Source organism: Erinaceus europaeus, chromosome 3 (genome assembly GCF_950295315.1).
Source record: "Erinaceus europaeus chromosome 3, mEriEur2.1, whole genome shotgun sequence".
Lineage (NCBI taxonomy): Eukaryota > Metazoa > Chordata > Mammalia > Eulipotyphla > Erinaceidae > Erinaceus > Erinaceus europaeus.
In genome coordinates, this window is record NC_080164.1 from 123,943,061 (window position 1) to 123,958,627 (window position 15,567).

A 15,567-nucleotide genomic window follows, 5' to 3' on the forward strand; every position below is an offset into this window, starting at 1 on the left:
TAACGGTGGGCATGCAGTGGTTGGTGAAGGAACACAGCGGGGAGAGATGAAATGGTGAAATTACAAGCCTTTGTAGGTGTTGGATATATCCCTTCCCCTTATTGTAGTGATGTTCTTAGGAATGTCTGTCTATTAGAACATCATCATGTGTATCTGTAGTATGTCACTTCTACTTTAATAAAATAGGACAGTGTAGGAAGATGAATGCACTGAATTCACCATTAACTCTGATATCTTGAACACTGATAAATCTTAGTGAAGAATCAATTTTAGTAAATTACTGAAGTAGTACTTGGGTCCAGGGGGTAGCTCACCTGACAGGAAATACTCCTAGCTGTGTATGGTGTCTCTCTGGGTCCTTTCTCCTCTTTCCTGCTCCTTTTTCTCTGTCTTCCTACCTGTTGGGTGGAGAATGGTGAAATCTTGGTACACACAAGGCCTCTGCTCCACAGGTTTGGGAGGGTGGGGTGGGAGGAGGAGGGTTGGGAGGGGGAGGGAAAAAAGGAAAGAAAATTAGTTTTTGGAACTAAGAGATAGTTCACTGAACAGGCTGTGTCCTTTGCCATATTTGAAAGGTCTCTGCATCACGAGAACATCATAGCACTGGGGAAAGCATAGCTCTTTTGTTCATGCATTAGGCTCTAGAGTCACACACACAAAAGTTAAGTTTATAATTATGTCTAGTCATAATTATTTTGACTAGTCAGTCTATTTGCTTTTAATTGTTCACCATAGTTATGATTATTGTGCCAATAAACTTGATGTTAAAGAAGGTTTTTTTTTTTTTAATTCTTTGCTTGGAATGAACTTAGAACCTCATGTATGTGCCATACGGCTGAACAGACTCTCTGGTCCCATTTTTTTCCCTCTATATTTAAAGGGAGAGAGATGGAGAGGAGATGGAAATAAACAAGCATAAAGAAGGAGAGAGAACAAAACACCTCTCCAACATTCATGGAGTCTTCTTGGTGCTGTCCATGGTGCTCCCGTGGGGTGTGTGGAATTGCATGCAGGGTCTGACCTAGGGTTAGGATAAGGTAGCGTTCCCTGTTCATGAATAGTCTCGTCTCACAAAATAATTGCAGACATGGTCATGCAGAAAACTCAGCTGTGGAAACTGTTCCTAGACTTTTTCACTGGCAGATAGTGAATGGCTAGTGTGTTATTTTGGGGTCTGGGAATATGGAAGTTTAGTAAACTTCCCAGGCGAAGTTGATGCATGTGTCTACAGACCCCATTATGGAATCACATAAGAACATTGTTTACACCAAAAACTGAGTCTGCATAAACACTGAACCACCTGTGCCAGACTGAAGAGGAGTGTTCTCAGTTTGGTTTTACCTATATGTAAACTAATCTAGTAGAGAGAGCAGTTGATTTATTTGGGGGGGGTAGCAAGTTTGCATTTTGTGTATTGGTTGTTATTCAGGTGCATATATTCATTATAAAAGAAAATGTGTTAAGGTTCTAGAAAGAATTAAGTTATGTTAGTACCTGGCTGTAGTGTACCTAGTTGAACACACTCATTACTATGGGCAAGGACCCTGGTTCAAGCCTCTGGCCACCATCTGCATGGGGGAAACCTCACAAGTGGTGAAGCAGTGCTGCAGGATACCTCTCTTTGTCTTTATCTCTCCCCTCTCAATTCCTCTCTGTTTCTTCTCTATCAAAAGGGAGAATAAAAATAATACTTTTTCTTTTTTTTTCTCACCGCCCTCAGTTGTCTCTTCTTCACAATATCCATTCATCTGCATTTGACATTTTGTATAATAAACATGTATAGATCATACTTTCTCTAGATCTTTCAATATTAAGAGGACAGGGCAGTAAGACAAAGACACCATCTTATATGATTTTATCAGGTACTTTTAAGAAATAAATACACAGTAAGAACAACATACCATACCACTTTTGCCATCCATGAGAGTCAGAAAGCATTACAGAATGTACATCTTTTACCTTTCTAGGGAAAAATTTAAGCTACCTGTCAAAGTGTGGCATTTCCTCTTTCTTTCTCTCTTTCTCTCTCTTCCTTCTTTCCTTCCTTTCTTTCGGTATATATACATATTGAAAATTAGTTTACTGATGCAGCTAAAAGTGTTGATAGTGAAATTTTTTATTAACATGGATAAATACTTATTACCTATCATTGAAAGGGGAAAAAGGAAGCATTCAAGCTGATTAGATATGCTACTTTGTGGAATGATGTCCAGAGGCTACTATACACCATCCTATATACTAACAGGAGTTTAGAAAAAATCTCATTTAAAACACTATCATTCAAAGATGACATTCTTTTTTTTTCATAAAATAGACTAGCTATATTTATTCTTAATTATTTACCACTTTATCGGAGGGATATTAATGGGTTATAGTGTAGTTGCTGACACAGAGTTACAACCTTTCATCTCTCCATGGTAAGTGTCTACAAAATATTCTCTCTCCCAACCTAAGTCCTTTTCCGTCGTCAAGTATGGCATTTCTTACCTTCTTAAGTAGTAATAATCAGTGAGGAAGTTTGTGTTCTGAGCAAAGTTTTTATTATGCTGGGGCTCAGAGGAACAGCTATGTCATCTGTTAACTGACTTGGTTCCTACTGTGGTCAATAACAAGCATGGCAAGACTTGCAGTACTTATCTGGAGCTGTTGTGGGGCTGTGAAAAGTTTATTTAAGTAAGTTAAAAGCATTGTGCAGCAAAGCATGACTTCAGAATCTTGCAAGGAACCCCTTACGGGTAAACTGACTTAGGCTTCCCATGGCAAGGGTTTGGAACTACATACATGCAGTGTGATCATGGGTGCAGATTTTATCTAGACTTCTGATCTGAAGAAAAAAAAAAGCAGAACTTTTTAGTTGAATAAGTATTATAGGTCATGAGTATGTGGTTTGATAGTTTATATATATGAGGATTGTGAAGATATGTATGTTGTATATAGATTTAAAAAAACAACTGGTATCCTTCACAAAATTATAAATTTGTTTATAATTCTGAGAAGTGCTTATCAGATATACTTAAGAAAATCAAACTTCGCTATTCATTTGAAAAATCTTAGGCATCCCCCCCACACTAATGTACGTTAAGTTTATATGGTTAATTTGTACCTTATTGTCTTTTTTAGTAGTGTGTTTCTATGTTTTTCCACAGACATGATGCCATTATTATCTCAGGAACCGAAATGGCCAAACAAATCCAGAAAGAAATACAGAGAGGTGTGGAGTCATGGATCTCCCTTGGGAACAGAAGACCCCACCTGAGCATCATTTTAGTGGGCGATCACCCAGCCAGTCACACCTATGTCAGGAAGAAGATCAAAGCTGCCTCTGCAGTAGGTAGGGAAGCACTTTACATGTTTTTTTTTTTTTTAACTAAGTGGTGTTTTCTGTTTGAGAGTGTCACGCTAAGTGGTGTTTTCTGGTTCAGAGTGTCATCATTGTGATTGCCAAGTAAGTGCTGCTGGAGTAATAATATGCATTGTATTAGAGTTGTACTAGAGTTAATTACTGAAGTTTACAATCATTTCTTACTTTTTCTTCAGATGCCACAGAGATACCTCAGTGTGATCTCAGATACTATGGTGAGATGTGGGAGGGACACTTTGTATTTAGAAGGTCCGTTTTCATTGTATTTGCTGTAACTATATGATGCAGTTGACCAGTTCACAACATCCAACTGACCTAAGAGTGCTGTTAGTGTTTATACTGCCTACTAACAGTTGCTTATCACAAATAAGTGAATTTTCCACATGAGGTACTGATCCAACTAAAACATACATATGAATCATGGAAAGCATTTGTATTAATTGAGAAATTCCTATTGTTGCTACATTGATCATAAGTTCTATAAAAGGGCCTTTCTTTCCAGTGGGGCAGGAATAAGAAACCAGGTCACACAATGGGTAAGGTACTGTTAATGAGAACTCTTACCTTTGCTCGTCAAGTGAATTTTTGTGCTTGTTTTTCTTTCAGGTATCTGTAGTGAGGTCATTCTAAAACCCAAGGACATTTCTCAAGAAGAGCTTTTGGATATAACTGATCAGTTGAACATGGATCCCAGAGTTAGTGGTATATTAGTTCAGTTACCACTGCCAGGTACCTAAGGCTCTTTTATACATTTTAAATACATGATATATTACCACTAGTCTTATTTTTTGGTTTTGGGCCCAAAAGATTTACTGGATAGTGTAATTTATGTACTGTGCTATACACATGAAGCCTTGTCCCAATCACATAGGGGAAGCTTTTGTGCTGTGACATTTGATCTTGTTCTCTCTCTTTATCTGCTCTATCTGAAAGTCATCCTAGAGCAGTAAAAACCTGGTGACAATTAAAAAAAAAATTCATATGTGCTACATCAACCATAATCCCAAGACAACTATTTGAAAATGTGAGATAAAGAAATTGGAATTCACCAAGGTTAATAATAATATTAAGTACATTATATTATTATTTCTTTTCCTCCAATATGACTGTTGATTATCTTAAAAATTAAGTTGACTTTTTTTTTTTTACTGCAACCATAATATTAATGACTACTATATTTTGTCTTTTCCTTAAAATATTTAAAGGTTTTGTGAGTCATATAGAGTAAATCTAACTTAAAAAAGCAATCAAACAATTCCATGAAATAAAGTCAGCTTTTTGAGTTTTATTTGTTCATTCAGTACCCATTTGCTAAAAGAACATATATACTAGAAGTTCACAATTAATAAAAAGCTTCCATTACAGTCTGAGATAAGAGGAAAATCTGTCAATTCTGGCATAATAGATCCAAACAATAGTTGCTGAAGAATACATGGTTATTGGGAACATATATCTATTAACTAATTTTAATTGATTTTAATTAATAAGTTGTGAGAGCTACTATTCATATTGTGAATTATAACACTGTAAATAATACTTAGACATACATCTTTAGAAATCATGTAACACTTACCAATATAGGATACTATGATACAAAAGGTTGTGCTGACTTACTTACAGAAGAGAATGAATTCAATACTTATAGCACACTCATTTCATATCATTAGAAATGGAGTTCTGGGAACTACTAGGGTTTTATTAATGTCACAAAATTTGTCCTCAAAATACTGGCAATAGGTTGTGATTCAATAGTTTGGTTTATTAAAGGAAACTTTTTTTTTGTACTATTGGTTTCTTTTAGTAGTTTTTGAAAAACTTCCTTACTTGAATTTTGACTACACTAATTATGTAAAACGTGTCATAAATTTCTTTTTTACTGTGTCATAAATTTCTAAGCAACTATCCTTAGATAGTTTGTCTTAAAAATATTTAAATTCATATGTATAGAAATTAAATATTTTTTATAGATAACTTTCCTTGTTTGGTGAACTTACTAGTGATCAGCCACTAGATGGCAATAGTGACCTATCTATAATAAAATTATCTAAATGTGCTCATTTTAGGGAGTGAATATAGAATCAGAGAGTCTATGGTGATAGTAAATAAGTGGATGCTCTGAAAAAAAGAGCAGTTGTTTTTATTTAGCTGAAAAGTTCTTCTTCTTCTTCTAGCATTTGCCCTTCTTCTGTAGCCAGTCAACAGCAAAGCTGTCAGGAGCTGCTTGTTGCTGGCTTTGAAAGTGACTGGGATCCATGTGGATTCAGTCGGCTAGGAAGGATCATCAGTTTCCCCAATGCATGGGTACTCACGGGATGCACCACGAGAAGGTCGATCCAATACAACCCAGCTGAAAAGTTAATACTATTATCAATATAAAGTGATAGTGATTGATATTTATCATGAGAAACATTTCCTCTCAAGGCCTTTACATTTATTAGCTCATTGAACTTTCATAGTAATCCAGTAGACTTGGAACTGTTCTTATATCCATTTAAATGATGAGGAGTTTAAGTCACAGGGAAGTTGAATAGCTTCCTTCAATGTTACAAAGTTGCTAAGTCATTATGCTGGGATCTTCCACTGCTTTTAACTAGTATGCTAGCATTAAACAGCTTGTCAGTGGTTAGCCAGTAAGTAATATCTGATTATTCTGTGTCAGATATTCTTTTATTATGGAATGAGTTTATTTAATCTTCAAAATTTACCAGGTAATTAATTTTCTTTATTTTACAGAGGAGGCTAAATCACAGATTAAATAAATTGTCTGTTATTTCTCACTAAGAAAAGGAAGAACTAGTACCCCAGCCAAAACAGTCTGATTCTAGGACCTGTCTTCTTCACCTTCATTAATCTACATCGTACTGTCTTTCTGAACATTATAAACAAGTTTAACATACATTTCAATTAGTCATGTACAAATTCCTTTTACACTTGTAACAATTATATATCCCAGTTATTTTAGTGACTATCTGTTTTCTCTGTTTTGACATTTACCACCTATGCTTTTGATGATTTTGAATTGCCCTTCTTTAATAATGGTCTTTCTACCATTTTTTTGGTAAGATAAAAAAAATGTTAAGTGAGAATTAAAGACTGATAATAAAAATATCATTTCCTTTAACATGATCTTTGTCTTTAGTAAATGCAAAATGAGTGACTTATTCTTTCTAGAATGAACATTCATTTAGCATTCAAAATACCTGAAATGTATTCAGCTATGGATACAAACTTAGTTTATAGTCTGGCTTTATGATTTACTAACTGTTAACTTTGATGTATCACCTTCTCTTCATTGTAAATGCAGGGCTGAAAACTGACCTCATTCAAGGTGTAGTTTGATAATTAATTTGAAGTAGGAAAATGTGAAACAATATATATTTATCTCAGTCATTGTATTATTAAGCATTTAGCTACTCATTTATTTGTTAATTTCATAATATATGCCCAAGGCTTTTTGGAGCCTATTGATTGAAATTATGGTATCAGTAATACTTTAGGTTCAGTGTGCATGTGTGTGTGTGTGTTTTCAGTTGAGAAAAAGTTGGTATGCATCACTGTTTGTGCTTTAGGAGTGCAGGTTTATATCGTCACTCAGTGCCCATCACCAAAGTTTCAGTGGCCCTCCTGCACCACAGTTCATTAGACCCCCTTAACCTTTGCTCTGTGTTCCCCTACCCCAGTTTATTTACAGTGGGGTATAAAGCCCCTAAATTTCATCCATGCTGTCATAAATGACTGGACTACCTATGCTTTCCAGTCTGAGGTGAAATTATGTGAAAAAGTATCCAAATGTTTTAAATATCAGCAAGTTTTTTTTTTTTTTGCCATTACCTAAATCGCTACTATTTTTAGTTCTCAAGTGGCTTTCCAGAATGTTCAACTTACTTTTATAGAAATAACAAGTGCTTTTCTCACACCTTAATGTCATTTATTTATACCATTTAAAGTTTATTTGCATAATTTGTAGTGAAAGAACTGGCAAAAACAGTTTGGGAAGTATGCACAATTTGTTCTTGATTATCATGAAACTTGACTGATAGGGATAGGAGTAGGTTATTCACTACTCTCTGACATTGTTTAGTAAGTTCAAGGCATCAACTTTCAAGTTTTACAGGAGGGATGGAACTCAGTAGTCACTTTGGTAGATGGCCTTGTGGAAGTGGCTTGAGGCAATTTCTCCTATATATGTCTTGCAGGATTGTTGAACAGTGAAACAGTGAACAAATTAACAAATGAAATGATTCTAGTTAATTGCACCTCTAATTTTCTGTTATTTGGTTATTAATATGCTGGATTCCTTAGTATTCCATGATTAGGTGTTTGAGAGTTTGAGATTATGTTTCACAGTTAGGGCAATATCTTCAATAAAAGATATTCCAAATCAGAATGACAATTCAGATGTTGAAGGACAAGATTGCATAAGGACTAAACAGAATGTTGAAGTGGTGTCCATGTGTTTTATTTGGGTAGCAAGCAAAGAAATTAAATAAAATAGTGGGCTACTTGGTAGTGGTGACTCTTTTTATTATTATTATCTTTATTTATTTATTGGATAGAGACAGCCAGAAATCAAGAGGAAATAGGATGATAAAGAGACAGAGAGACACTTGCAGCACTGCATACCACTGGTGAAGCTTTCTCCCTCCAGGAGGGGACCAAGGGCTCAAAACTTAGTCCTATGTGCGCTCAACCAGGTGTACCACCACCTGGCCCCAGTAGTGCTGACTCTGTTATAGACAAAGTCCCTGCTCATTTTTTTGTTATTGTGTGCTTTTGGTCAGGATTTGGAATACTGAGAATCTGATTGTGTCTGAAATGCTGATGTCTAACTGGTGCTACAATTAAGATGAGTCCCTGCTTCTGCCCTGACTGCCCAGATACTATTGGTATCAGTCAGTGGTTATTCTATGAAGTCCACAAAGATACCTGCTAATTATTTTAAATAGTATCATTTGCTGGCTTATATTGATTAGACTGACTGTATTAAAACTTATATCTCTTGTGAAGTACATATCAATATGTCAAATGAAATAAGAGGTAAGATGATGGTCTTTTAATGCTTGGGAACAAATGACATCCTTTAAAAAAACACTAAATCACTAAAAGGGAATTATAATATCGACAGGCTTGATGCATACTAGAAATCCCCCCCCCCACTTTTATTTTTGTATTGGATAGGACAGAGAAAAATTGTGGTGGGCAGGGGATAGTGAGAGGGGGATAGAAATTCACCTGCATACCTGCTTCACTGTTTGTGAAGCATCTCGCCCTGCAGGTGAGAAGCCAGCAGCTGGGGAACCAGGATCCTTGCACAAGTCCTTGCAGTTAGTACGATGTGCTCTTAAACCTGGTACGCCACCACCTGGCCCCGCACACTAGAATTTTGATAAAAATGTTTTTTGTAGTGTGGGACATGGTTCAAGATGAATTGGATTAAAAGGATTTAAATGAGTGGTCTGGGAAGTGGTGTAGTGGGTAAGACATTCAGCTGTCAAGCATGAGGTCCTGAGTTCAATCCCCAGCAGCATATTACGTCTGGCTCTTTCTTTCTTCTTTCTCATTAATAAATAAAAAGAATATTTTTAAAAGTATTTAAATGGGTATAAATTATATGATAGCATTTAGATGTAAGCCCAGAAAACATTGTCAGTAGTCAAAAATATTTCTGGTATGCTATAGCTAACCACTGTGCTAAAGTGTTGTGTTTACAATAAATCATTTAACACTCGTAGCTGCCCCTCCAAATAAGTGCTATATAGTGAACCAACTAATTACAGTATAGTCATGAAATCAAATACTACTACTCTTCAATAAAATGGAATGAAATTTATGGCAATGGTGACATGAATCAATAGCAAAATAATTATGCTAAGTGAAAGTATCCAAACAAATACAAAACATATTCTGTGAGTATTTGCATGGAATGCAAGCTAATGTTTAGCTACAGGAAGTGAGGCATCGGCCATTAGTCAGCTCAGGTTGTTTTAACAAAATGCCATAGACTGAGTGGTTAGCCTAAGTGACAAAAAAAAAAAAAAAAGGGAAAAGAAAGAAATGTTATCTCATAGTTTGGACTGTGAATGAAAAAAGACTGACATCAGGGTGCCAGTATGGCTTCCCAGTCCACATCTGGCAGAAAAAGAACAAGCTCTGGTGTTTTTTTATAAGGTCTTAATGATGTCTTTTTATAAGATACATCATTAAGACCTCCCTGCAGGTGGGGAGCCGGTGGTTTGAACCCGGATCCTTACTCTGGACTTTGCACTTCTCACCATGTGTGCTTAGTCTAGTGTGCTACTGCCCAGCCCAATCCTACCACTTTTATAGCTTGCCTCTGAAACAAAGACAATCCTAACTTTATTACCTACACTAGGAAGAATGAGTTGGCTTCCTATCAAAAGCTAGAATGCTTTGAATTTGCATGTACTTCTCAGTTTTTATCATTGTGACAATTGCATCCTATAGAGATTTATGAGAAGCTATATACAAACAAAAGTGCCAAGCAGTTCTAAGGATTCTTCTCCAAGGAACTCATAATCAAAGGACAAGTCGCATCCTGACAGTTTGTGTTTACTCTTGGTAATAGTTTGTCTTAAATATTAAAATGTCATTTTTTAAAACAAATTTTAAATCTTTATTTGTTTATTGGATAGAGACAGGCAGAAATTGAGAGAGAAGGGGAAGATACAGAGGAAGAGAGACAGAGAAACACCGGCAACACTGCTTCACCACTTGTGAAACTTTCCTGCAGGTGGGGAAATGTCACCTTTGTAATTGTCATAACTGGAAACAAGTTGAGAAATAACTTGTTTTAAAACACAGTAGATTAAAAGTAATGTGCTATCTTGAAGTGGATTCTAGAATAGATTTTTATAAAAAAAGACCACTAGGGGAAAATTCATGTGAAGTCTAGAGTTTATTTTATTTATTTGGGGGTTAGTGGTTTCCAGTGCAGTTGTTGATGCATGGATACAGTGTCACAGCTCCCAGGGAGTTTCTTGTCCAGCAAGGAAGTCTGGAGTTTATTGATAGCAATGAATCTACGTTAGTTTCCTAGTTTTGGCAAATGTACCATCAGTAGGTATGGTATTAGTGTCAGTTACACTTGGTAAGGGACATTCTATGCTACCTGCAACTTTTCTGTAAATCTAAAGTTATCCCAAAATAAAGCCATTAAAGCAATTAAATGTTTCTTTTTATAATTTCTTTTCTCTTCATCATCTTCTTCTTCTTCTTCGCTCAATACTTCCATGACTCCACTGCTCCTTGTGACTATTATTATTATTTTCATTTTTTCTTTTACTAGAGTGCAAAATAGTTATAGAAAAGGAGAGAGACAGAGACAAAGAAGGATGCCTGTAACACAGCTTCACTGCTTTTGAAGCTTCTCTCCTACCTTTGGAGGGTGGAGGCTTGAACCCTGCTCCTTGCACATGGTAACTTCTGTACTCTACCAAATATGCCAACTTCAGTCCCTAGGAAATCTTTTGAAGATATATTTATATGGTTGCTCTCTGATCTTCTTTCTTCCAAAAATTTACGTAAAATCTGATCTGTAGATAACTCTGTGCTATATACTAAGGGTAGGACTAGTTGGAAAGCAATTTGAGAAGAATCACCATTGAGGAGTATGTAAGCAAGACCCCATGCACGGCATCTCTTCTTTTTCCTTGTATATAAAAGAAGTTCAGTAGAGTAGATGTGCTCATTTGTCTGAGTGTTTACCTTTATAGGCAATGCAACGGGCTAGGGAGAGAGCATAATGGTTATTCATAAAAACTTGCATGTATGAGGCTTTGAGGTCTCGGGTTCAGTGCCCAGCACCACTATATGCCAGAGCTGAGGGGAAAAAAAACAATATATACACTACTTTAAGAGAAGTTCTATATAGATTTGAAAGAAGATACTATGAAACTATCTAGAAATCAGAATTTACTAGGAAACTAAGGGCTTAAATTAGGGCATGTTCGGCACTGCTTAAGAATATGGCAACTTTTGGGCCTCCATGTATACTCTTAAGATCACTCAAGTGAGTGAGGTTCTTTTTTAAATTTTTTAATTTTTTTAAAGCTCTGGTGGTGTGTGTGTGTGTGGGGGGGGGGGGGGGGTGAAACTAGGACTTCTGGAGCCTCAGGAATGAGAGTCTCTTTGCATAACAATTATGCTCTATCCACCCCCACAACCCTCCACTAGTTTTTTTTATGGCATGTGAAGTAAGCCTATCTGAAGATGCATGGGCAGTTTCTGTGGCTGTGAGAGAAAAAGGGTAGGGAAAGGTGGGGAGACAGAACCACACTTTTCTGATCTAGACAACACCTCCCACTCCACCTCCCCACTCTAATGTGTTCTCAGATTTGGGGGTGGATTACAAGGTAAGATTAGAGTTACTTCCTTTCTTTCCCCTCACACCTAGATGATGAAACAGTTGTTAAATAATATTGGGCAAGTGACAGATATCTGATAAGTATTTTCTTTAACAAAACCTTGATGTAGAAGCCAGAGGGTGTAAGCTAAGTATTTTTATTGGCTTGAGGACAGTGAACCTGGCTTCTAAAAATATCTCATTTATTTATTCCTTAGAAAAGAATCAACTTGCTAAGAGGCTACAGCTAAATAATGTAGTTAGGCAGACACTTGCTCTATTTGAATATTAGCTCCAGAGGTTAAGTTTTTTTTTTATTGCCTCCAGGGTTATTGCTAGGGCTCAGTGCCTGCACTATGAATCCACTGCTCTTGGAGGCCATTTTTTTCCCCATTTTGTTTTTTCTTGTTGTTGTTATTGTTGCCATTGATGTTGTTGTTTTTGGATAGTACAGAGAAATAGAGAGAGGGAGGGGGAGAGTAAGACAGACACCTGCAGACATGCTTCACAACTTGTGAAGCGACCTCCCTGCAGGTGGGGAGCCAGGGTCCTTATGCTGCTCCTTGCGCTTTGCGCCATGTACAGTTAACCTGCTGCGCGACCGCCAGAGCCCCAGAGGATAAGAATTTTATTTACCTTAATCTATAGAACATTACTGAGCATTTGGTAGGACTTCAGTAAAGATTTGTTGAGTGAGTAAATAAGTTAATTTTCAAGGATCTTACATTTATGTCAAAGTATAGACTTAAACCTATTAGCATAAAGCCTGAAATTTCTGATTTTTCAAGTCTTGAAGATAAAAATGAAAAACAAACATCTATTTTATTAAATTTTTATCAGAATAAAAAGATTGATGTCACAGTCATACAAACACCATCATAACAGTTTTTGACTGAAAGGTAAAGGCCTATTTACTGTCTTTTGAGCAGTGATGCTCAAATCTCCCTTCCCCATTTATGGTGACAGTGGAGGTTGGGTGGAAAAACCAGGAAGCAGGTTTTTGGACAAACAGGATTGGAACCTGGGTACCTCCTCTAGAATCTTGGGCCTTGGTGGGTTTTAACTATGACTTTCCTTCTAAAACAAATCCTGCAATAGGGCTCACTTTTCCTTGTTGTTTTTAAGCCAAGGCTGGGAAGAAATAGGGATGTGAGTCTGAGGTTGTCTTTTACAAAATTTTACAAATTCAGTTTTAGCATCTTAACTTTGCCTAACCTAGTCTTTCAATATCAATTTAATTACTATGTTTGATAGGACAGAGAGAAATGGAGGGACGAGAGATAGAGGGAGAGAGAAAGAGAGAGACACTCGTTGCACTGCATCACCACTAGTGAAGTCCCCTCCCCCTGCAGGTGGAGACTGAGGGTTTGAACCCGTTCCTTGTTCCTTGCTGTTGGTAATCTGTATGCTAAACCAGGCGCACCACTACTCAGGTGCCCCCCTCCCCAATTTTATCATTTTCAGATCTTCTTACTCCCTCCAGGGCCAGTTTCTAGAGGATATAATTCTGCCATAGGAGTATTTGTGTTTTTATGTGACATTTATACATTATGATGTTAGTTAATAGATTTTTTGTAAGTACATTGAAATGCATTTATGTTAAATATACTAACCCATATTGTTTTTTTTCCCTTTAAGTGATTGAACTTGTAGAGTTCTTTATATATCCAGATAAAGTCCTTTGTCAAGTATGTATTTTGCAAGTGTTATCTCCCAGTCTTTGGTTTGCTTATACATTTTCTTGCTGGCATGTTTTGGTCTGGATAGGATTTTAATTTTTTCTGCAGTCTAATTAATTGATTCTTTTTTTAAAAAGTGTTTGTAGTTTTTCTAAGAAAACATTGCTTGTACCCAGTGTACAAATTCTAAGTTTTGACCCAAAACTAGTTTAAATTTAATATTTGTTTTGTTTTCATTATAAAGTCTATCCTCAGATAAAAAAATCAATCCTGCTTTTGTTTTGTAAGCTACAGCAAATAATATTTTTAATTTTATTAGTTGCTAAAAATAGAAATACATTTGATTTTTTTTTTGTGTAGTGAGTTTAAATATTGTAATCTTGTTAAATTCTTGTTTTGTTACTTCTTTTGTTTTATTTTTTGTAAATTCTTTAGGATATTCAGCTTAAATACCCATACTGTCACTGGAGAGTTTTAATTCTTCCTTTTTGGGTTTTAGACCTGCCTCTTTCTATTTAAAAATATTTTATTTATTTTTGGATAGAGACAGAGAGAAGTTGAGAGGCAAAGGGGAGATAGCAGGAGAGAGGAAGAGAGTCACCTGCAGCCCTGCTACACAGTTCTCCTATGCAGATGGGGCTTGGGGGCTTGAACTCGGGTCCTTGCACACCATCACATATATACTCACGCTAATGGCTGTGCCACCACCTGGGCATTTTCCCCCTTTGTTACTGAAAGAAAGCCTTGGTGCTCATTGCTCAAAAGACCATTAATTTAGAGGCAAGGGTTGGTAGAAGAAATATAGATTTTAATTAGGTGCTAATAGAACCTGGAAGATGGCAGAGTCATGTCTCAAAAAAGCATCTTAACTGTTTTTCAGTTTTATTGGTGGTTTAATATTGACTTACAAGATTATAAGATAACAGGGGTATAATTCCATATAGTTCCTGTCACCAGCATTCTGTATCCCATTCCCTCTTTTGGAAACTTCCCTATTATTTACCCCTTTGGGAGTATGGACCAAAATCCTTTTTGGAGTTCAGAAGATGGGAGATCTGACTTCTGTAACTGCTTCTCCACTGGACTTGTGTGTTGGCAGGTCAGCTGATACCCCTAGCATGTTTCTATCTTTCCCTAGTGGGACAGGGCTCTGAAGAAGTGAGTTTCCAGGAAGCATTGTTGAGGTCACCTACCCAGGGAAGTCAGGATGGCATCATAGTGGTACCTGCAACTTGGTGGCTGAAGTGTTGCAAGATGGAAAGAAGGACAAAATGTTTAATAAACAGGAGCTATAAAGTAGGAACCTCAGAGTAGAAGGAAGCTGGGGAGTCTATCTTAGGAATGTTCCTAGAAGCTTGTGTCTTAGTATTCTTTGCTTTAGTTTGCTAATATGGGAGTGAACTAGAAATACTGTCTGAAAAGATGGTTTCAGAGTTGAGAGTAGAAGTAGGAAGCAGGATTAGGGTAGAGAGTTGCTCACAGAGTTGAAGAAAATATATAAATGCAATTAACTGTGTATCTCAATAATCTATCCTGGGCTCCATTTCCATTCCTATTTAGCATTGAAGCCTATATAACCTCTGTGTACCTGTGAGTCTGAGCTCACAGTTTATAGTCACAGCTGGGAACATTCTAGGCTGCTCTCACTTTATTGGACTTTGATGGCAATTTTCAAAGATGAGATCTTTATCACACAAACCAGAGTGGTGTCAATAAGACTGATGAAGTGCTAGATATAGTATGAAAGAATAAAGGGGCCAGGTGGTGGCGCACCTTGTTGAGTGCACATGTTAGTGCAAGGACCCAGGTTCGAGTCCCTGGTCTCCACCTACAGGGGGAAAGCTTCACAAGTGGTGAAGCTGTATTGCAGGTTTCCCTCTCCCTCTCTGTCACTCCCTTCCCTCTTGATTTCTGGCTGTCTCTATCCAATAAAGCAAGAAAAAAAAAAAAAGAATAGTCAGCAGATTTTTCCAGTGAATTGAATCCTGTATGTGAGTAAACAAAACATGATAGTGGTTTTTATTTTTTCTGCCACAGAAAGATGGTGTTGGCACCCGCTGAGATGGAATAGATTGTTGGTGAACAACTTTACTAATACAAGCTCAACACCCTAAAAGACTCAATCTTATTAGTGAGAGAGACAGCTAACTGATAGCTAACTGAGA

General features: G+C 36.7%; 1 protein-coding gene across 4 annotated transcripts in view; it reads left to right on the forward strand.

Annotated features, from left to right (window-relative positions):
- Positions 1-15,567, forward strand: part of MTHFD2L (methylenetetrahydrofolate dehydrogenase (NADP+ dependent) 2 like) — a 158,481-nt gene that overhangs the window by 5,887 nt on the left and 137,027 nt on the right. For all 4 annotated transcript variants that reach the window (XM_007519803.3, XM_060187862.1, XM_060187864.1 and 1 more), the window contains 2 exons: positions 3,147-3,331; positions 3,968-4,090. In XM_007519803.3, the coding sequence (XP_007519865.1) occupies positions 3,147-3,331; positions 3,968-4,090 (308 nt within the window). The remainder of the gene's footprint in view (positions 1-3,146; positions 3,332-3,967; positions 4,091-15,567) is intronic.